Consider the following 25,180-nt stretch of genomic DNA (forward strand, 5'->3'; position numbering starts at 1 on the left):
AAACAGGTCAGAAGTTGTATCCAATGATTACTTCAATAAAGTGAATACCTCCAGCTTTGCTCAAATCTTGTAATTCTTCAAAGCTAGTATTCTATATTTTATTTATATTTTATATGGGGGAAAAGATATTAATCATTTATGAATCATGTCTTTCTAAGGTGAATATAAATAAAAATGAGATTTAATGAATGCCTCTGAAATCATGAAAGTCATTGAAGGTACATTGTCAAGAAATCTTGATGTTGCAAACACACCTAACGATGAACATATTTGCATAAATATATAAACATGTTTAATGTTGACTTATTGACTTTAGGTAGGTGAAAAAAAATAATTTAACTTTGAACTTTATGAGATCACTAAGGTATTTAAAATGAAGCATTTCTCACAAGATAAGCATCGATGCTCATACTCGGAATGGAGCCCCAGGCAGTTGTTTTACATGTCTCTGATAAGAGAGTAACATCATCAATGAAGGTATTCCTTCTCTCCAGCTTTAAACACTTATGCTCCTTAATCAAATGTTTCATGGTACCCATTCTGGAGTCTTGGTTTCTTATGGATTGTATAGTTCCTCTAAAGACAGCCTTTAAGTTAAATATCGAGAAGTAAAGCCTCCTGCACTTTGTTTATTTACTTGCTGCTCTGAAAATTACAAATATTCTGACGAGGCAAGTAATAGCAGACTCATTCACTTTATTATGTACACTTAAAGCTCAGCAATGACACAGAAAGGAGATATTAATTTTGCAAGTTGGGTACATGCCAGTAACTCAAATAATTTAGACCAGCACTGCTCTAGAAGCTTTTCTGAGTAAAATTTTACTTCCAAGGACATAAGATTACTCCACCTCCTAGCGAAGGCTAAATAGGACATTTGCTGCCTTCTCTTGTGCCAGTCCAATCTTGAAAGCTTGTGCAGAGTTCTTGGGAAATCCTGCAAATTTGGAAGCAATATATGTGGGACAGAGAAGCTCATCCTTTTAAAAGAACTACAAATTTTACTCAGGCAAGTTCTGTTCCAGGAAGAGCAAAGGATTCCTCCATAGGAGAGCAGTATGAGTACGGTTTGCAGCATGACAAAGTTGGTGCTGCCAGCTGATACCGATAAGAGAAGTGTTTGGGGATCTTGTTACAAAGAGACTGAACTGTATTTAACCTTTAAATCATTCACAGAGCATAAGAAAATGTAACAGATCCACCGATTTCTATCAGCTTATAATCAGCCACAGAAGAATGTAAACCTAGACAATTATTAGACAAGCCAGTTGTGTTTTTTTCTTATCTGCTTATGGAAGAAAGGAAATTTCTTCCATAAGAAACAGGTATGAGGAAAGTCATTGCTAGGTAAGAGAAGATTTACAAGCTCAAAGGTACTGTTAAAATTACCAGGTATTTTAATAGGGCTAAAACTAATGCAACTGAGTCAGTGTCACTGGAACTTGGGAGAATTATAACCCATTCAACATACAAGAAGATTAAAGAAGAAATCAAACGTTAAACACAACAAGCTTAAAACCCCTAACAGTGGGTGTGTATCTCAAATAAGAATGTTTTTAAATTTCCAGGTCTCTAGGTAGCAAAATATAATGTATTAGTGCTGGGCAACAATCATGTAGGGCGTCATCAACTCAGATTTGTGGAGAATTTGAACTTTACCTCTAGATTCTTTTAGCACTCGAAAGCCAAAGAAGTCTTTGTATTTGATGTGTTTTGGACTTTTAGCTTCAGAAGGAATGAATTAGAAGTTCCCATCTTTATTGACTGACAACAGAAGATGTCTAGACAACTGGTCAGATATAGGTGCCTTTGCTGAAGAAGATGAAACACATGAATCCTGTTCATATTATCTCCAGCTACTATTGCAAAACAGCTGTAAAGATACCAATACTTTCTTCAAAGTTTTCTAAAAGTTAAACCTTTTAATGGTACGTGTTTCCAAGTATTACGCATAGAAAACCAAACGGGCACACATTCCCATCATCAGTGAGGAACTGTTAAAAGATGTGTTTGAGCTATATGAGTAAATCAACATCTTATTTCACAATAGAGTTCCTGTTTTAATCACATTCTTTCATTTGGATGTCATGTCATAGTAGATATTCCCCCAGACAAAAATCAGGCAGAACTGCAAATACTTAACTGTCTCTTGACAATGAAAAAATACCTGCCAAAATTTGTGGAAAAGAAAGCTAAGATTTTCTTTGGCTTGTATGCACCAACAAAACATGTATTACCTACTAAAGCTGCATTCGTTTGCATTCTTGGAGGTACAGAATTTCAATAGAATATCACTATTAGATTAAAAGTTTTTTGACTCCTAAAAAATGCTTCATATGGTTTATACATTTAAACACATTTACCAGGTGGTCTTTGCAAAAATCTTCAAAATTAGTGAATCAATTTAAAGAGTACCTAATGTAATCATAAAAAAACATTCTAAGCCATCACATTTTTTTATTTCTGCTGTTCCTCTGGCATCACCACAAGCCTATCACAAAGTGTCTGGCACACTCACCTCTGCTAATGACTGCATAACTACATATCTTGAACCACAGTATGTCTCAGCTGTTGCCATTTGATACTGGCTTAGAATACCTTCTAAACATATCAGTACAACTCTGTTTTCCTTGAATATACTCTTCAAAATAAACAAGGGAATAGTTCTTAGACATTCCAAAACAATGGACCAGTAAAATTCTATAATAAGTTCTTTGTAAAGTGCTGGGTTTACTCTTTCATTTGAAGTGCTGGGTGACTACAATGGTATACACAGACTTTTCCTTCCCCACAGTTCTTCTCTGGTATCTGCATAAATGTCTCATGATTTCCAGTTGCGCTAGACCATTGTTCCATTACCTTTGAATTACCCAACACACATCACGAACACAGCCATTGTATGATCCACTGAAAAACTATATGGGAACTAATCCAACATTTGCAGTACTCACAAAATAAGCATTCTTTCCTCAAAGTTTTACAAGCTCAATGAACATATCAAAGGCCACAGTTTGTCCCTTGATACCTTTCTTAAACAAACCCAAAGTTTTAGCTCCTTAGAAAATGATGCATGTTGTTTATTATTGTTAGACTTTGACCTATTAATTGAAACTAAGTGAAAATCAAAAAAGCATCATTTCTGCAGATAAAAAAGCTGTCAATATTTATTTACTTATTGAAATCCCTGTCTGTAAAACCAAATTAAGATCAAGACAAAGTCTTACAAAAGGAGAGTTATTAATTAATGTTCATTATGTAATCCACATTGCCTACTTTTATGTAAATGAGACCTGTTTTAGTAAAAGGCTCAAGTTAATTAAATTTAAGTTACCGCAAATATTTCTATAGAATCATGGAATTGTTAAAGTTGGAAAAGACCTCCAAGATCACCAAGTACAATCACTAACCCATCACTGCCATGTTCACCTCTAAAGCATGCCCCAGGTGATCATATGTATCAAACCATGACAAATACCCTATGGCTGGAACATCAAAAGAGGTTCATAGAAACACAGTGGGAACTCTGTATCATGTAATGTCTTTCTGACAATTACTCAAAATTAACACAAACATACAATAAAAGACAAAAAACTCCTTATTTCTTCCAGTGGAAGCATGTCCTTAGCTTTGAGACCGGCTTCCTAAGTGTATCCAGACCCAAGCAAAACCTTTTTTTCATGAAAACTTGACAAAATTGGATCCACAAAAGGCGATGAATATTTAGCAATTAGGTCTTATCTGTTCAGCAAAATGTAACAAGTTGCAGAGTAAAAAACCATCTTGTTCCTGTACATAAGGTGACAAACCTGTGTGAAAAGAAAATTTATAAAACCATCTAAAACAGATATGCTTTTGGTTTTTTTTTCACCTTTCTTCCCTTGACCATTTTAGAGTGTTTTCTAAACATCTAGGAAGACATCTTGGTTTAAAACATCTCTGTTTAAAACATACATTCCTTCTGCAGAACGCTACCCTACAATGTCCAGTTTTACTAAAACTCAAAGCCTTGCAAGAAATACAAGACCTGGCTGTATTACCCTTCACAGGCTTTAGCATTCAGGTCTTGTTTTTTTAAGAACTGAACTAATGTATATTTATAATATTTTGTTACTCTTATCTCCATTTGCTAGTAAGAGTCAAAATGCTCTGTTCTTGTGAAACCTCATTACGACTCCTTTTCTTTTATCTGTGAGTCTCAAATTAACTTCACATAGATGCTTTTCATATATCTCAGGCTAAATGTGAAGTATTCCCTTATGCCCATGAGGAACTCAGAAAGTAAGTAAGTTCTGCTTTCAAGGGCACTTTAAATGAGGTTATTAAAATGCAACACTTTGCATATTCTGATGGGGAAAAACACTTGGCCCTGACAACAAAGGAGATAGGTCAATTCAAGAAAGCTTCTCAATCTCCATATTGATGGCCACTGAATTCCTTGTGCCTGTATTTGTAAAACCGAAATTAGAAAATGTTATCAGGAAGGAAGAAAAGTGTAGGAACCCAGGTTCTGCCCAAAAGTAAAAATCCATAACCATCTGTTGTTTGTGTTACATGGATTTCACAACTGTCATCTCCACCATGCACGCCATTTCATCTCACAGCAATATCACCAAAACACCCACTGAGATAAAATCACAAATATTTTGAACATACCATATGATACGTTATTTTCCAAATTAATAATAGAGAAAGTCAAAATGAGGACTTGTCTATAGGCTACTTTTGTGTTGTCAGATGAAAAATCCTTCAAGGGTTTGCTATTGTTTGGAAACACTTAACTTCAGACTTGAATAACTTATGCAATACTGAAGAGAAAGGAAGATATTAAGTGCTACATTTTTAAAGAATAAGTGTGTTTTGAAAAATTATAATGGGCACTCCATACACTTATATAGCATCTTTATTCCAAAGCAGTCTAAAAATGTATTTTCAAGTATTTACTCAGAAACATTATCCAGAATTTAAATGAAACTTTTATGTTTTCTGAACTTCAGACCAGCAAGACTGCCCCACATTTCACAGCTGGGTATGGCTTGAAGGATTTACCAGCTCAAGCTAATCTTCAAAACCCAATGTTACACCCAAAAAGTACTTTTTGAGAAAACAAACAAACAAACAAACAAGCAAACAAAAGAAACAAAAACTGCAAACTGAAACTGTCCTTGGAAAAATGATAGAAAAAGAGTTAAGGACCAGCAAGTGAACAAACTGCTTTTTCCCTGAGGAAATCTAAAACTCAAGGTCAGTTCTGTCTGAAATCACCAGACCTGTCACATGGCTTTCATAGCTGCCACTGTGGCTCCTATCAAACCCACACTGAAAGCAATGAAAACATTTTTACTGGAAACAGATCGAGCTCTGATAAGAAGCTCCTTAATCACCTTTGGCTGATAACGCTGCACAAAGTGAGAGGTAAAGTTTTGAAAAAGAGAAGAATGAACTAAGAGAACTTGAGGTCAAATGTATTTGACCTTTTTCTTTAATTCCTTAATTTCTCTGTGTGTTGGAGCAGACATATTACTCTGTAAGTGTATGGATACATATATATTTTATATACATAGGAATACATACATGCATATGCATTTTATACACATATCTGTTCATACACATGCAGGAACACAGATTGTGCTGTCAGGATAACTCAACTAATTCCATTTTATCCCAGCTTCTGTCCTCCAGTAACAAAAGTCTGGTGGTCCCAATCTCAGTCCCTTGGGTGTAGGAATCCATCACAAAACCATCACCCTTAATTTAATGCAATTGACAGTCTCTGCTCAAGAGAGGCAGAAGAAGGAGTTACCATGGAGACTGAACGACTGCTCTTCTCCAGAGGATGCTTTTATCAAGCATGGCCTGAACAGTAGAGCATGTGCAATACTTGTAACCTTAATCACATCACTGGATCTTGCTTTTTGGGATGCCTTTTTAGTAAACTCTAACAGACATCAAAAGGTTGGGGGGGTGAGGGAAGAAGGAAGAGAGAGCTTAAGAAAACAAACAAACCAACCCCCAAAACACAACAGAAAATAGTAAGAAACTGCATATTGTGCCAGATTGAGAGAGAAAATTAGTTTCATATTGATTTGATTTATCAGATTTGTCACCTCTGCCTGGTGCTTTCCTAACAGGGTGAATGCTGTGCTTGACCTATTTGCTGGAATTAACCAGGACTGCAGGAGACCATATGGATTGCCAGATGGTCTGCTATAATTTAATGCCATTTATTCTAAGTACGAAGTAAGTGATAAATATAATTAACATTCTTTTAGCTCCTTACTGGAGCTTTTTACTGAGGCATTGAAAGGTAAGTTAATACCTTGTTGCAGAAACACAGATGCCAGCTAATTACTGCAAGAGGCTGCAGCCTCCAAAGCAAAAAGTGTCTGCACAGAGTCTAACTTATTCACTGACCCCACTGTGATGATTAATAGGTTGAATGTTAAGCTGTAATGAGGATGACAGATCGTAGATGTTTTCAGGTTACCTTCATTAGTAGCATGATGAACAGTGTTCATTGCAGGTGCACATATCACACTTCCTAGTAAACAACGCACCTTGTACTTGTGGCCTGAACGTGTATTTCACATTACAGCACATCAAATGTGAAAGAAGAATCAAATCACCTTTAGATACTAAAAACAATGAAGTGATTTCCTTCAGAAATGTTTTTCCGGATTGCTATTTCATATTCTGCCAGTGATTGTCTAAATGGCCCAGTTATTAGGAAGTGGTCCTAGAGAAGCTTTGGCTTCAAAGAGTGTTTATATCAGGCAGGGTCGTCACTCTCAGCAATTTAAAACCAAGAGTCTGTAACAAGATATCTAAACAACTCTGCTTATTGTTCCTGTGCTGATAATCTTTGTAGTAAATGGGGTAGGTGTCAGCAGAATGAATAGCAAACAATTTTGTAGTTTTTAATGTCAATATAGAAGCGCAGTTAGTAACTGGTAATTAGAACAGTCAAAGAAGTACTAGAGAAAAGGCAGAAATACTTAATCTTTTGTATTTAATGGGAAAAGTTGTGCACATTGAACCTCACGGATAAAAATGACCACAGCGAAATGTCCTGGTGACCCTGGGTGAACTTTGACCTGACAGAAATGGCATAAATGAAATGCTACGCAGAGAACACAACATAGCAGCACCTGCACCATAGAGCAAACCTGCTTCACATTGTTAAAGGAGCTCAGGATCAGCAAGTCACAGTGTACAGAAGGCAGAAAAATTATCCAGCTTTTCAACACCTGCTATCTTCCCATACAGATGGGAAGATGGGTTCAACACTTGTTCAGAGGTTTCCACAGTTACACAGGTACAATCCATAGTGCAAGTACTGATGCACCCTTAAGAAAGTGCTCCATTAGAGGGGACTTGAATGTGAGGAGATATACCCTCTTTCACTCTACTCTTGAATGCTTCAAGTTATTTCTTCACCTGGTGAATTTTGGTGAATTCACTTGACTATTGTCGCTGGCTCTATAAAATCCTTTAAATTTCTCCACCGGCTTGTGAGGAACTCAGAATTTTCTATTAGTATACGAATAAAAATAGTATCAAAATATGTCAATAGCATACTTTTGTTGATACAGATACCATTTGTCAAGACATCTTCATAAGGTCTCTGTGACTGACAGAATTTGAAAAAAGATCCATTTTTCCATCCCTTCAACTGAGGTGAAAAAGCTAATGCACCAGATTGTAGTCAGACAGGGAATAAGAGGTAGTTGGAGAGCAATCCAGATAGCCTGATCCTCTTTGTAGGCATGCTCCTTACTTCCCTGACTACTAAGTAAGGTAGGGCCATTAATGTGTCAGAGTTTAGGGAGAATGAAATAAGAGATAAAAAAACTACCATGCTGGAAATGACACTTTATTAACCCTTCAATAGATCATTTGCTGGACCTGACAACACTGTACTTTACTGTTACACAAACACCACTTCTGAAAAATACTGGAGCAACACTCTTCAGCGATTAAAGAGTTTCAGTATCAGTATGCTATCAGCACAGTGTTTTCAGTCTCTATGTCTGTACATTCACACATATGTACATATACATAAACACACGTTTGTAAATGTATGCATTTAATTGCTTCATCAGTGCAAATAGTCAGATGCTCCACGTGGTTATCTCTTAGCATTAAAAGAAAGGGAAATACCAGATCTGTTGCCTGAATTAACATAATTCACACCTTTGAACTGTCTAAGTGTTTTGCCTAAACAGCAGCTAGCACTCACCAATACTTAAAGGAGAAAAAAATTCTGATAAAATGAAGAAACCATGCAGAATTTAACAAGTTAGTCTTTGGAGCTGATAGACACAAAGCCTGTCAAAGCAGATCTGACACTTAGTTCTTAAACATAGCTTTATACTTTAAAATACTTTTACATCTGTCTTGTTCTTTACTTGCTAGCTTGCAAGAAGAAAGGTATCAGAGAATTTATGTTCCCTGTTCAATCCCAAGAATAAGATTGTCTGCCTGTTAGCTGTCATACAGATGGCATGTTTGAAACATCACTCTCAGGACAACTAAGGACCAGATGTAAACCCTTGTCTACAGAGGAATACCAGTGCCTCATGAATGAACCCTCGTTGCCATAATAATTTTCTGTGATTAAGCTTCATCATTGGATATACTGAGAAATCTCACCAAGTCAGTGGAAACTGACCAAATTTACTCCTAGACCCAGAAGAAATTATTTGGGCAATGATTTGTTGGGAAGTTATACTCTTAAAAATTGTGAATTTAGGGAAAGATTGCAAAATATTTTTTTATTCAAATTACTTGAATCTTAGGTAGAGGAACAAAGAAAAGGCCCAAAGGGAAAAAATGCTCTAAGCCCACATGAAAAAAACAGCCAAGCAAAGTTATTTACTAATTTCAGGAATGTCTTACCTCCTGCATACATGACAGCAAGCATTATTGATGATATCCAAGCTATCTCACTATATGATGTGTGGAAGATCTCTTGTATTTCTTTGAAGAACACTGTGATGGCTTTGGGGAAGGCATAGGAAAATCCAATGGAGATAAAAGCCCCAAAGACCACAACCCATCCCCAGCCTCCATCAGGAGGTGGGTAATCTGGCGCTCCTGTTGCAGGTGGCATTTTTGGTCTCTGTCTCTTCTCCAATTAGACTGAAAAAAAAAAAGGAAAGAAACGGATTGTCAAATTTTTTTCATTTTTTCCATATCAAACTATGTTATTCAATAGTCATCTGCAGGGAACATAAAAAAGCCTTGGAGAAAAAGATCAATTGCCATCTTTCATGGGACCACAGAACAAGAGTACCTGATTTTAGAAGCAAAAGCTGTTTTGCAAAAAAACTTGTGGCAAGAATATTTCCAATAGCCTAGTCAATATGTGCCAACTGTTAAAAATCACTCATCTCAGTCACTGAAGTTGTATTTGCAATTAGTCACTTATTGCAAAGGGACTTGTTTGTGTGGGTTAATTTATGTAGCTCTACAATCTACAGAGTGGAAAAGAAACAATTTGAAAAAAGTTACACCTAAATTATAACTAAATGCTATAAATAAGTGTTAGTGAGATTTATTGGTACCGCAGCAAAATCATCATCAACAACAGAGAGGAACAAATCGCGAACATCTGAAAAGCAGAGATCTAAGCAGAAATTTAAAATTCCCTCTGTATCCATAAAATAAATATGTAATATTAATATTCCACTTTTTACTCTTAAGATTTTGATATTTTGATGTTGATATAACTTGCAGGAACAAGGTGAGCTTGATGGTATTAATTTTGCTGTTTCCACATATTAGAAGACATCAGGAAGCTTTCCACAGTGCTTCTATAATTTTGAATTGATCTTAAGAGCTGCCACCAGAATGATAGTTTACAGAGGTTCTAAGACGTGTAGCCAACACATTCAGGCAGCTCAAATCCACACAAAACTTCTGAGGCCTGAAATAAATTTCATATTGCTAACATCATCCTGATATCTAAAACATTACTTTTTTTACATTCTGCATTAACTTTTTTAGAAAATATGTAGTGGTGAAAATCCGTTTTTTATTTCTGAGATTTTTTCCACTAACAAATCCCGTTATTATTAAACACTGAACTGGAGTTTTTTTTCAATCTACACATACAATATGAACTGCAAATTCTTCTTTCCTCCCCGTTTCTTTCTTGGGCATTTAGGCAACTTATTACTCTTGATTGGTCTCCTGCCATACTAGTATTCAAAACTGTTGATGATAACAGTGAGTAGGTTGCTGTTATGCTTATGATTACCAGCAAGCCTCTCCATGATTTCTTCTGTGCCATTTACAGCATATTCCAATTTCTCACAGTAAACTGCATTAGCAGTGGGAGTGAGATGATTACTTTAACAAAAACGAAAAAAACCCAACTGTGTCAGCTTATACTTATCTCTTGGGATAGTGCCTGGAGTACTTTTAGGGTAAATGCCATGTAGCACTGCATGCAATATATGCCACAAAACAAGCAAAATATTGTTTTTAAGATTACCTATTACTAGGCTAGCCCTGTGATAGAAACCCAGTGTACTTTTGATTCTCCAGTTCACTGAAGCTGACTGTAGACATCAGCTACAATCTCACATAGCTGGCACACCACTGGGGAAAGCTAAATCAATGACTAAAACATCAGGTTTTTAGGCAAAATTTTAAAAGCCCAGGTAGTTTGGCTTCTGCACCATATAACTGAGATTTCCTGCTGGAAGGAGTAGATATCTCTTGCTCTGTACACAGAGCATATAAATCTATTTATATGCATGTCCAGAAAGAACCTCTGGTATGTACTTTGTTTCTGCTTATCCCAGTCTCAGTTTGTTAGTTCACTGAGAAAGCTCAGAGAGGAAAACCTGGGCCTGTCACTAGAACAAGTTGGACAAACAGAAACAATTCTGGTTGCTGAGACTTAACTTTTTGAACACTGTTAAACACAACTTTCTTTCTGCTAATAAAGATCCATTAGAAGGAAGAGCATCTCAGAAAGCCCACTGTAACTTAGAGCACAAATAAAAATGATCAACTGCCTGTTCAAGAGCAGAAAAACTCAAATTTGCCATAAAAAAGCAGAATTCTATTTCTGAGTTAGGTGGAAGTAAAGAACAAGAGTTTGCCATCTATCCCAGAAAAACTGTTGTTCTGCTCATCTGAGAAAACTTTTGGTTGTTTAATGAAAAAGGTTAACTATTGTTTTCTTACACTTCAAAGGCTTGAGCATATTTGTTTTCATATTTAATATTCACATGACAACACTTCTATCGCTATTATGAATTTTTGGGATGGCAAACAACATCAACACATTGCTCTTCATAAAAATGGAAAGGGCTTATCAATTTACTGAGGAAGCACTCCTTTTCCTAAAAATTATACAAAAGCACTTTGAAAAATCACAGCCACCACATTAGCTAAAAGAATGCTGAAGTTTCCTGAATGTCACTAATAGTTTGGAGAGATCCCACTATATCCACCCCTTTAGGATAGAAGAACAGGCTCTGACAGTTCAGTGCTTTCCTCCCTTTAAGAACTTCACAGTAAATTACAGGAGCATTAAGGAGACAAGCAAAGGGGCATTGGCTGCTCCTGTGCCTTAGCCTAGAGGCAAGCTGGTGCAAAGGCCACTGCATGGTCCTGCCTGCCAACCTACAGTGGGCATCATGCTGTCACAAAGAAGAGCCTGGATCATAGTATCTCACACCTCCTGTTTATTCCACAAAGTAGAGCTAAGAATAGCTTCCCTGATATTCCTTTATGATCATCATGGCCAATATTAGCTCCAGTCAATGAAAGGGGAAGAGGAAAAAAATAACAAATACATGTTTGTACCAAGGTGAAAATAAGTGTTCATTTTCTCACAAACATTAAATCCAACATCTCACACATGCTCAGGACCTAAAGTGGTATTCTCCTGTAAAATCTGCTTTTAATGTCCTGCTGCAATTCCTGAAACTGAATCCCTCCTAAAGAAGTCTAACCCATTAATATACCCAGCTCTAACCTAAGCCTAACTAGTAATATTTGAGTAATATAGGTAGTATTATGACAAGTGCAAAATCCATCAGCAACCAAAAAAACCCAGGATTTTACATTAGTAGACACAAATGTTGATAAAGGAAGAAGCAAAAGATGGAGGAATGAAGCAGTGATAATCAAAATGCCTTTTCAGAAACTCCTATAGGTTATTATGGGCTGTGAAGAATAAAAAGAAATATGGCAGAAATCCTAAAAACAAGCATGTGTGATGATGTTCACGTGAAGGACACAGTACCAGACCAAAATAAGAAAAAAAAAGAAACAGAGCTTGAGTAAATAAAGATCACCACCAGTGTTCTTAGTCAGTCATATGAATTCTGTCATGTGCTTAAAGCTAGCAAGAGAGCATTGCTGGTACCTCTGCCTTTATAGGCAAGCAGTGGGCAAGGAACACGGCCTGCCCCCTCCCAGGGAAACAGCAGGGGAATAGTGACTGGAGTGGGTCCTGAGTGAAGCCATCAATCTCACTTCTTGCTGTCAAATACACAGAGATTCCTCAGCCTTTACATGTCCTGAGTCAGATGTGCACAAGGATTTTCTCCTAAGCTCTTTCTAGTTCCCTGTATAAATCCCATCTATGCAAGCACTGAACAAGAATGCAGTTTACTGTGATAGGAGCTGCATGCGTCTGCTGCCAAATAGTAGGAGAGAAACAAGAGGACACTTTTATAACATATGATAAGCAACATTTTTATTGCAATTTTCATCACATTTGAACTTAATTAGGAATATGAGAACTAGTGAATAAAAGAGAGAAAGAAGAAAAAGGAAGGAGGAGGAAGGGGAAAAGGATAGATGTGAAAGGAAGGAAAAAAGGGAGAAAGAAAAAAGGAAAAAAGTAGCAAGCAAGCAAGGTCAAACTAAGAGCAAATGCTACAAACAAATAATGTATCTTGATACCATGCATTGTAGACTTCAGTTGCAATCAACCTGTTCAAAGTGCTCATGTGCCTACCAATGCTTCATTAATATTCTGCAGTTGCCAGCTGCCAGAATCAGCTATCAATATAACAGCTTGTCAAAGACCCTTCTGAGAAGGGTTTATATTGTTCTCTTGTTTACTAAGACTCTGATTTTACTGGGAGTTTTAGTTTTGTTTTTCTGCAAAGTTAGAGAAACTGTTTGTTTTACTGCTTGCATTTTGTCTTCCTTGTCCTTAATGTGCCCCATCACCACTTTACTCAGCAGCCACATGTCCCAGAGTATAAGAACTGGCATGTGAAAAATCTGTCCCCAGCTGCTGTTAGGATAGTAGAAATACTTTGCATTTGTGTACTGCCCTCCAGTTCCAGACAGTAAGCCAAGAATTGCAAAAAGCTTTGCAAACTTGAGCAAAATCAGTCTTATAACATCCCTGTGAGGTGACTGAGAAATATAATCCACTTTTAGATGTGGGAAACAAATATGATAACAGACTGAGTGACCTAAGAGTGACCTAAGTCTCATGTCCTAAGATCAGTGTCAGAGCTAGCATATAGACTAATGCCCAAATAAGATGTGAGTTATGATTGAGATTTTTAAATATGTGTGCATTTTAGAATCTCATTACGTAGCCAATGCAGATTATTTGCACTGCTTAATGCTAGAGCTAGGAGCTCAGGTGGGGTACAATGTTTGCTTTATAGGTTTGAATAGTCTGTTGCTCCAACTTACCCTTAACACATGTTAATTACACTGCTGTATTTGAAATAAATTACTTAGAAGCATAGAAGCATTACATAGAAGCATTAGAACATAGGGAGTTTAGAATTATACTCTTATCAAAGATCCTTGCTTAAATGCTGTAAGATTTTCCATTTTCATTAACCCCTCTTTAATGAATTCTAAGCAGGATGGCAGAATAGCAGGTAACATCTCATCAAATGGCATTGCCTCACCAACTTCTATGAGTTATTGTCACAATCTTGGGAACAATTTTGAGCCTTTGAAGAAAAATGTATCTTGTTAGTTTTGTGAGAAGGCTTTGCTCCTACTTGCGAGGTTGTTTTTTGGTTTATTTTTCTGAAGAAAGGGAAGATGTGCAAAAACTGTAAGGTAGCAACAAAGTCTGTTCTCTGCTTTTAGTTCTAACTACTCAGATCTGGAGGCAAAGTAGCTCCTAAGGAGCTCTGGTACCTAGCCTTAAAGAACAGGTTAATTATCCTGAAATGGGAAAATAGTCTCCTTTTTGTCTGTGTTCAGAGACTTAAGGGGTATGTGATAAATAAAACCCAGGTAGATGAAAGAAGCACTCATAGTCGGAACTCACTGCCTTTTTTCCACTAGGGCTTAATCTTCAGGACAAATATATCCTGTGTGAGACCAAGACTACTAAATTGTGCCCAGGCTAGACAGCATTTTAGAAAGATGTTGGGTTTTGTAAAGTTTCTCCTACAGGCTTGAATCTAAGGGTCATGTCTGTAAATGCTTTCCAGACTTCTATGTGACAATAAAATAACTCACATATAATATATTACATTAAATTGTACTTACAGGCCTAACATTAGAGTTTGCTACTCTTGCTAAAAGTCTAAGCAAAAATAATCCCAAAATCACCATTGTTACTTAAACCTATTTCACTTCGTTCTTAAAAATATATCTACAGGTATTTTAAGTCTAAATCACTAGCTTATTGAGAAACAAAAAATTTTGCTTTTTCTTGAAGAGCAGATGAAGGAATTAGTTCTAAATATCTGTATCCATGAAATAAATATGTAAATATTTGCAGTTCAGAATCAGTACTGTTGTGTACTTGTCATCCCACTAAATCAGTAACAAAACAAGTGCTTGAAGCAGTGTGGGAACATGAGAGCCCCTCACACAACCAAGGCAAACATGCCTTGAGATGCAAATCATTGTGCCAACTGTCTAGGAGGTTGGCAGAGGCAGGCTCCATGGAGGGAAGCAGAAAAGAGGGGAAAAGCTCATGCTGTAAGATAAAATTAAATGAAAAATCCCCATAACTTTCTTTCTTTTTAGGGTCTAGCATTTCAATGGACTGATTCTTAGGAACAGCATCAACTGGGCTGATGACTGGAGTTACAGCAAAAACTGTTTGCTGAGCTATACTAGGATAATCACAGATCTGAGCTCCCAATGGCTGTGGGAATATTCACAGAATATGCTGAGTTGGAAAGGACCATCAAGTCCAACTCTTAGCTCTGCACGAGACACCCCAAGAGTCACACCATGCACCTGAGATTTTTGTGCAAATACTACTTGAACTCTGTCAGGCTGGTGTTGTGACCACTTCCCTGGGGAGCCTGTTCCAGTGCCCAGCCACTTTCCATGTGAGGAACCATTTTCTAATATTCAACCTAAACTTCCCCTGACACAACTTCAGGCCCTTCCCTCTGTCTGTCACTGATCACCACAGAGAAGACATCAGTGTCTGCCCCTCCTCTTCCTCATGAGGAAGTTGTAGAGCACAAAGATCCCTCCTCTGTCTCCTCTTCTCCAGGCTGGACAGAGACCAGGTGACCTTGGCCACTCCTCACACATCATTCCCTCAAAGCCCTTCACCATCTTTGTTACCTTCCTCTGGACACTCTCTAATAGCTTAATGTCTCTTTTATATTGTGGTGACCAAAATTGCACACAATAATCAAGCTGAAGCCGCACCACTGCAGAGTGTATTTGAAGGTATTATTCAGTTTGACCAAGAAGAATTCCTTTCTTCCTCTTAGAAGACTCAAAATAGGATTACTGACACAGAAGTGAGTCCTGAAAGATACTACCCTATAAAAAGCAAAAACATATAAATTACGCTGTTAGTGTAATTAAAATTCCATTTGCTCTACAGCCAAAAGTTATTATTAAGTCAGTAACTGAAGTGAGGTTTTTTACAGTACTGGAACCTACATCTGGGAAAATTATATTCTAAGTATACTGGAGTTATTACATTATTGAAATCAGATTTGGAGCATTGCTGAGTCAGTAGTGAGATGACTAACACAAACTTTCAAAACTAATATTAATGCAGTATTTATAATTAATTTGATTTTTCTTGCTGGGTTTGTTTTTTTAGTTGTTTTTTATTTTAAACTTCATATTTTGTACTACTACATTCTCCTGGGACTCCATTATCTGCATTCACAGTCACAGTCATGAGTTGGACTTCTATTCATCATCTCTTGTGTTACTACATTTTTCCACTGTTTTTAAGGGAAACCTATATGACTGGCTTACTCTGGATGACTAAACATAGCTAGAGTTAAGTGAAATGAATTCCAACCAAAGTCATTGCAATTCTGTTTTAATTACTTCAAAAAGACAGTCAATAGAATAGCTAACCTAAAGAGGTTGTCACTCCGCCCAAATTGAAGTGCACTGAAATGAACTGTTGATGGCTAAATTGAAAATGCCAGTGATCCAGTCTGAAGAATTAATCAGATTTAACAATAAGTTGACTGAAGTTGATGAAAAATTCTGCAGACCTGAAAAAAACAAACCACCAAACTAATCAACTTTTCAAAAAAATCCAAACCAAACTTTCTTCTGCCATTAAATAACTAGTTTTAATAAGCTCAGCTAAACCCTTTATAAGTCAAAGTCTTAGCTCCCTACACTGCAAGAGTATTGATAAACTCATTAATTAATTTCTAACCACTCTTAACTTCTAGCGCTTCTCCCTCATATTTAAGTATGGTGGTTACCAGGCTTGACAACTTACAGATGCTTGATATTTTAACTCTTTTTAAACCAATATTGAACAATATTGGTAACATTAGCCTTTCAACTACGTCAGCACACTCATCTTCTCTAAAACTCACATTGAATAAATGTTTTAAAAATAAGACTTCCCAGAAAAACAGAAGTCATGTAAATTTGGAGCTATTTGTTTGATATGTATTTGAAGAATTCTGATGTTTGGAAGGATGGAGTTGTAGATTCATGCAATTGTAATATTTTATAAATGGAAGAACTAAGGTTTTAAGTCAGTGTTAATGGAATTATCTGCACAGCTGTTGATCATTGCTTGAAAAATAAATAGCATAATCTTTCTAAAGCGGCAGATTTTCCATTATCAGTAATAATGGATATTCATTTTAATACCATTCTTTCAATACTAAGCTGCAGTAAAAAATATCAATCATGGGAAAAGCTAGCCTATTCTTAGGCTGCACCACTAGTTAATATTTTCAAAATCTAAATTTTTATCTTTTTACGTAAACATGTTATTTGGAAGTGGCAATATTGAATTCATTTATTGCTGAAGATAATGCTCACATTCATCTATGAGCTGAATATTTGGCATTAGGAAGATGCAATAGATTCCAATTAAAATTCTGCTGATACTAAATTTTGTAAACTTTATAAAAGATACTCTGGGCTCTTGCGATCAGAATCCAACCCTGGGCTGTCTTCTCTGCTCCAGTATTATGGCCCAGTGTACTTTTTATGTATGTCCTATCACTCGTTTAAATCCCAGCCCAAAAGAATCACCTCTCACATACTGGGAAAATATTTTTCTTCTATCCTCGTGCAACACATGACTCCCATGGGTGGAAATAGTTACTAATGTTTAAGTCTCAGTGACAAGAACTTAGATTATGTAATAGGAAGTAAACTGATCTGGATTCTGTTCCTGAGAGCATATGACAGGGAATATATAGCAGGCCAAGGCTGGAAACAACTCTGGACTGCAGAAGTTTATACAGGATTCACATTTCATTTATTCCTGCCAATGTGGAAACTGTTACCAGTTTAAGATATTTTTCTCTATTACTAATAAAATCGACAAATTTAGGAATGCTTCTGATGACATAGTCTTTTAGAAATGTGAACTAGGAAAGCTAATGAATTATAAATCCCTTTTTAGCAAAGCTACAGTTATTTTACTGTACTTTATAGAGAAATAAGTAAATAAGGCAAGAAGGAAAAGGGCAGAGTTATCAAAACTTACAATGAGGAAAAGACCTTTTAAAAGAAATTACCTGGGGACCACTGCATGTTGAAAAAAACAGCAAAACCTCTGCAATTCTGGGTATCCAGTATGAAAACCTCCCCAGAGCTTAGGTAATAAGGAAGAAACTGTTTAGTTAATATAGATTTTAAAAGTTGTGTGAGAGTAGAGGAAGTAAGCCATCTATTTGTCTGAAATAAAACTAAAAACATATAGATAATTGAAACTGCAAAATCCAATTGATTCAACTCTGCCTTTAAAAGCTTGATGTGTGAGCTCTTTCTGCCAGCAAGAGTTAAAATGGGAGCCACCGATTCAAAACACATTATAGCCAAAACGTAAATTAATCCAAAAGTCATTCTGGAATTACTAAAACATATTAGGTCATATATTAGGTTAGAAAACAGAAAGAGAGAAAGAGGGAAAGAAGAAACGAGAGAGAGAGAGAGAGGAAGAGAGAAAGAACAGATGAGAGAGAGAGAGAGAGAGAGAGAGAGAAAGAAAGAAAGAAAGAAAGAAAGAAAGAAAGAAAGAAAGAAAGAAAGAAAGAAAGAAAGAAAGAAAGAAAGAAAGAAAGAAAGAAAGGTTTTTCCCACTTATAGAATTGAGAAGAGATTAAACTTTTTATGCATTTAAAAAAAAAGCAGTTTTAGAACTAAATCAATGTGACTTTGCAAAACAAAGAGGAAGAATTTCAGAATGTCAACATTATTCTCACAGAGACAACCAAACAAATGTTTTTTTCAAGTCAGAGGCACTAATTTTCATTAATTTTTCATCTCATGACCAGTGATAGCCATGGCTCTGAAAAAGCAAAATTTGACAGCAAGTTATGCTCCCCTCTCCAACAGTTTCCAGTTCCTGGCAAACAGATAATCACACAGTATCATGTCATTTATACTGACATGGTGCTTATGCTTGGGACCAACCAGGGGCCATACCTGAAGATGCACTTGCCATTTCTTAAGTGCAGAAATCAGATGCTAATAGCACCTTGAGGACTGTGCAGGGGACTTGAACTTCTCTAACCACCTACCATTACAGCTATGTCCAGCCCACTCAACTTTCTGTCTTTCTTATGCTGATATTTATGCTGGTAAGAGATCATAAAAGAAAGTCTATTCCTATTAAATAACCCACAACTTTGAGCAAACAGCTAAACAAATGGGGAGGCATACTTTTATATGGGACAGTGCAGTACTACACAGACACGCTTGCTATCTCTTGATGACTAAATGTGGCTAGTAGGAACAGAAGAGCTGTGTTAGCTCAGAATCCCATTGAGGGAACTTAGCTCTGTTTGAGTATCATGGCATGGTGCTATATAAAATAAGTACACGTATGATGTTTATTTGTCCAGTCTGGAACATAATGATAAAAAATTCATTTGAAGTATGCACCAAAACTAACATAATTTAGGCAGTGGCAATGCTCTAACATAAACAAATACAGGGAAAGAGGAATTTGTGATTGTATTTGATTTCCATGGGAAGGAAGAGGATGTTTAATTACAAACTTACTATGTACTTTGTCCAAGTGTTAATGAGACGACCTGCTGGTGTATATACAAAACAACTTTAAAGACCAAGATGGTTTAATCAAATTCTGACACGTACTCCTCCATCCATTGTAAGAAATTGAGCATGGGGAGATCAAAAAACCTCTCTTGATTATTACAGAAGACACTTTTTCCTAACACAGAAAGTACACAACATCCAAAGTGTACAACATAATGCTGTACCTCTTAGAGAACAGTTCTATAATGCGACAGCAAAAACAATCTTCAATCAATTTCCAGCAAACTTTAGAACTTATCAACGGTTTTATGTAAATCTTATTGTTTATACATTATCACTTGTAACTTTTTTACTCTGCCACTTATTAAGTCCTCATAGAATACCCAGAATATATGCATGAAGCCCATGGTTCTGCTCTGGCACAGTGGCACTGAAATGTTTGATGCTTTGTCAATACACTCAAGGAGACGACCAACCAGTGAAGGATTTGTGAGAACTGCTAGACCTTCCTGAAAACCCTCCCATCTCATGCTGACATCAAGAATTTCTGAAAAATCTAGAAACCAAATTTTTCCCATTTTTTTGGTCCTATTTTCATTTTTGAGTCTCTATTTAATCCCAGCACTATGGATTTAAGTTAATACCATCTATTTTCCATTTCATTTATGATGAGGGAAAAAAAGCCTTCTGGAACATAAGCCTTTTTATCAGAACTTACCAGCTATCTCAGCCTGGTATGAATGTGCTCCTTTCAAACGTTAAGGCGAGAGGAACTCTTTTTCTTACTAAGGACAATCCATAGGTCACTGCCTGGGTTGCAGACCCAAAAGGTAGACCTGAAAACTGAAGCCCTAAAGTACCACAGCCTGTTAGTTATGGGATATGAACATGCTCATGCATTAGCTGTGTTTTAGCTGGCAAATGTCTCATTTCGCTTGACAGAGAATATGGGGTAGCACTGCTTCATTGCCCAAAAGCAACCTGATAAATCCACTACAAGATTCATTTTTGTTGAGTTATGCTAGACTCTTAACTGTGAAACTTTTCCCACATACCAAAGTGCTTTGCTCTACATAACCCCTCTTTGCCAAAGCCATTCCTATGTAAACAGACTCACAAGCATCAGCTCTTAAATTTCTGCATCAACACAAGAAAAGCTTTGCGCTTCAGATTATTTTTCTGCAAACTGAGATAACATAATACTCCTTATTATTGAGAATCTAGAACAATAGAATTCAGACCCTCAAAATTTGACTATAATAGCTACATAGAAACTGTAGTAGAATTTACAAAAATATATAGCAAATGAGACAAGAAATATAAAGATCTCTGTGACATTTGCATCCTTGCAATTAGCAAAAGGGCAGAAGAAAAATATTCACAGAAGGGACTAGTTAAGTCATATTTACCAGGAAGCTTAATAAATCAAGACTAAACCATATCCAGTGTAGGGCAACAAGCACATCAATCTAAGAAATGAGTCTGTTGTCCGTTTCGGGACAGACGTTTAATCAGTTCAGGGGCAAAACACTGAGCTGTATTTTTCCTTGTAAAAAGCAGATACATGTACACATTTGGTTGTTCATGAACTCTGCTGAAGGCCCATGTACTCATAGGAGTTTAGACAAACTTTCTATATGCAAAATTGTTTGCAACACATGTACAGCACACTCCATACACCTATTCATTTTGTCTTGATAACAAGACAAAGAAGTGGTAGTGGAGTTGTGTAAATCTCAAGGTTTTTCCTTGAAAAGCAATACAATGCTGGGATTCAGAGCCTGAGCATTACAGTCCCCTGAAGGCCACTTCCAGTCTTCAAGGCAGTAATATTCTTCCTTGTGTACAAAACATCTCTGGAGTTCGTATGTTTTTTCTAAAGCCCTTAAAGACACATATTTGAATTATTTTCACTGAAGTCTTAAACTATTATCTACCTATGCATAGGTATGCATAGACTATGCATACACTTCCTATACGTAACCTTTCACATACAGCCCAACTGACTTCAAAGAGGAGTGAATGGATTTGAACTCCATTCATGTTTTATTTAGCTAGATCCTTTCCCAGTCAATAGCTGCAGATGAAACAGCCACCACCTCCTGGGACGACTGGGTTTAATTACGATTTTGTTCCTCTGCAGATTCTTCTCCAAACACGCTTTTCAATATTTCTCTTACTTCTCAAAATATTACTAGACACACTGTGAGGTGTTCCTGAGGGGAAGTTGTTCTTGTAATCTGATTCAAGCATAAAATCTATTTTCTATTCAATCCTAGCATTATTATTTCAGTTTCATTATATTTTTCAATTTGAACATTAAACATGGAATTTGGGTTTGTCCTTTTTCTTTTCTTCCCTTGAAGCTAAGCATTGTGAGATTCATCACTCAACAAAACGTTTATATAAAAAAAGAAACACTGATTAAAACAAACTCTGCTCTAATGGGCTCCAAATAAATCTGTATGGCTTTTATGTATAGAAGAAGCATGGGTTGTTTCTTTCCTTTTTCCCTAGTATAACTGACTGATTCAAAAATCATGTCTGTAGAATGCCACATGCATTTATTGCACCCTTTACATGATGAAAGAAGCATATGATGGAAAAACATATTTGAGTTGGGGGTTTGTGCGTGTGTATATCAGGAAATGCTACAAAGTATGTAGATGATAGTACCTATGGAATGACATTTCAATGCACAGAGTTTTTTATTTGGCCTTTGTAGGAAAAAGTGTGACTGGCCCCTGCATAATAAAGATGACTGTTGAAGATGCAGCACTGATAAATCTTGAATTTTTAGGAAGAAGGACAGTAATAGAATGTACAGATTGCCTGAGCAAGTATCAGAGAGGAAAAAGATGAAGTAAAGAGTGTTGTTTTCATCTTCAAAATGTGAATAAAGCTATAACTCCTCTGCAAAACAAAACAGGATTTTGAGGTGGGAGCACATGAGACGTTATCTGGCTCTGGCTATTTGAGTATTTCAATTGGCTCTGCCCTCTATCTGTTCTGCATCAGACCCAAACCTGCTGTGTAGGGTTAGCTGAAGTCTTGAATACATTTCCAGTTCATATACATTAACAAAGTAGCTATTATTAGTACCCACAAGAGCTGAGAATATTTTAAATGGTACAATAACATAAAGTACTCTTTAATTTCCACCAATCAAAAGAAAAGCATAGCCTTTTTTAGCAGCATCCCTAAATAAGACTTTTTCATATGCCAGTTCATATGTTTTATATGCCAGTTCAGTTTTGTTAAAAGGAAAAAAAAATAGAAATGCAAAGATGATGCACAAATCTGAATGTAAGTGAATAAAATGTTTTCTAATACAGACTTCTTCATTCACATTTCTAGAAAAGACAGAGTGGGGATTCCATCAGTACAATAACAGAGCGGAAAAGCAATAACATGTAATGCAAAAATCTGATTTTGAATGATGGCAAACTTCTAAGTATTTTTGATACTTTTACACCCCACATTTGAACATGTAGGTAAGTGTTGGTTTATGGATGTTTAGGTATCTACCTCCTGCAAAATAAAGCATGAGCACTCACTGAAGTTTGAAAACAAAAAGCTCCCTTGAACTTCATTCGGATTTGACAATTAATTCTGATCTGGAAGGCTGTCCCACATAAACAAAGATAAAACCTTTTTAAAACAGAACAGGTACTCTAATAATTGAATTGTTCTTAGATATAAAATGAATAGATTGAAATTTTGCACTTAGAATATTTATACTCTTATACTGAATTTGTACTATTGGAAAAGCCAAACACAAAGCTACAATACAGTTCTTAATAAGAATACTTGACCAAAACTGTGACCAGAAGCACTGAAAGGAAACATCAATACAAACCAAACAAACAACATTCTTGTCATATAAAGTTGAATGCCTTCTGTGATTCAGGAAAAAATACATAATACAAAGCAGCTCCTTTGAGGCACGTAGGACAAAAAACACATGTAAAGCTTAAGCAATACTTTAGTAGATTTAAGGCTAAGATTAAGACTGAGTGATTACTCATTACTTAGTGCTAAGCAGATGTATTTCAGACCAGTGGCAGAATGATCTAATGTAAATTTTTCTTTATGAATGTTCCGGTTCATCCTAATTTCTTAAAATATCAAGAAAAAATATCCAGGAAGAATATACTACATCTTTCTGCATTTTTCATTGCTATGAATTACTTCTAAGTAAGTTTTGGAAAAGCTCATTTTCTGAGCCTTGAGTCACTCATGTTCACCATCTGCAACACTTTTATATCATTCTCTGAAATTCACTGTATTTTGGCTTTTGCATGAAGAACGTGTCCAAAGTTCATTGAAAAATATGTTAATGCAGACACTGTGGAATTAGTTAGTGGCTTGTTTATTTGGTGATTATAATAAAAACATATTTACAAGTTAACACAGTTTGAAAGAAATCTTTACAAACAGTATCTTCCTCTAAAAACCTAAGAGAGAGAAACAGGACAATATCCTCTGTCAATAATGATTATATAATATCAAAAGATCACTCAAAATTGTGAAAATTACTTAGCCATAGTAATGATGTTGACATAAGCTAAAAAAAAAGGTTGTACTTAGGCTTCCCTCATAATCACATAAGGAAAAAAATAACTTACCATTACATAGTTCACATTCCCAATAAATGTAAAAGTCTTTATGATTAACCTATGCACACCTACACCTTACTTCAATAATTTTTTTTGTCTGTTAACAGAGCAAAGTGGTGGTTTATTAACTTTAATATATCCTACATACCTGGTCTGATGTGAAATAATGTGCTGTCACCCTGCCATGTGCTGCCAAATAACTACAAAATCATTGGTAATTGCCAATAAAGCATTTGAAATAAAGTGCTTATTTAAGCACAACAAAGATGGCTCTAAGGCATACTTGCATCATGGGACTGACTTAAAATGGCTCCCTAACAATTCCAGATAGAATCTTTATCCCTATCAATCACAAAGAAAAAATGTACTTTATTAACAAAGCATTATCCAAAATAGAATTATTATCTCCATTCCAGGATATTACACTTCACAGAAGAATGTACAGGTAAATATAATTTAATATAATATTTAGTTGTAGATTTTTGTTTTATCTGGATATCAATGCTGAGGAGCTGAAAGTGAAAAATATGCAGCCCTTCCGAATTACAATGTTTATTTTATAAATAGCCTAATGTACCCAGCACAGGACACACAGAGCAGAGAGATGTACTAAGTCTTTGAAAGTGTATGTCAGTTCTTTCTTTTTGTAACATATTTCCACTCCAGTATGAGTTGATTGGTTTGTACTAAGTTGATTGACACATTTAATTCCTCCTTTTTTGAAAATTCTTGCTTTTTTATGGATTCCACTGTATTTATTCTTTTATCTTAATGATTAATTTTTCATTATCTGTACTTGTGAGTGTACCAATAATATTAAGTACACACCTGAAAACGTTTAATTATATGCCTGACTTATAAGCACAATCTTCCAATCAAGGCAATTACTTGGGTTTCTGGTGACCTGGACCCATTCTCTCAGACTGCATCAAAATTTTCTTGTATTTTTGGGCAAGACTTTAATCTCTCAATTCCACAAGGAGCTTAATAATGTGCATATATCCATTAGTATTTCAAACAAAACATTTAGGCTCAAGACCTTTGCAAGGTTATTGTTACAGTTGTCTAACTCCTGTAGAGGAAAGACAGTCACTTCAGGAAAACCTAAAGTCTACATATCCACCCCCAGAGTG

General features: G+C 36.0%; 1 protein-coding gene across 3 annotated transcripts in view; it reads right to left on the bottom strand.

Annotated features, from left to right (window-relative positions):
- The window catches only part of SLC16A7 (solute carrier family 16 member 7), an 80,388-nt gene that overhangs the window by 24,625 nt on the left and 30,583 nt on the right, over positions 1-25,180 (bottom strand). For all 3 annotated transcript variants that reach the window (XM_077178875.1, XM_077178876.1, XM_054631842.2), the window contains one exon: positions 8,896-9,138. In XM_077178875.1, the coding sequence (XP_077034990.1) occupies positions 8,896-9,109 (214 nt within the window). In that variant the 5' untranslated portion in view covers positions 9,110-9,138. The remainder of the gene's footprint in view (positions 1-8,895; positions 9,139-25,180) is intronic.

This window comes from Agelaius phoeniceus, chromosome 5 (genome assembly GCF_051311805.1).
Source record: "Agelaius phoeniceus isolate bAgePho1 chromosome 5, bAgePho1.hap1, whole genome shotgun sequence".
Lineage (NCBI taxonomy): Eukaryota > Metazoa > Chordata > Aves > Passeriformes > Icteridae > Agelaius > Agelaius phoeniceus.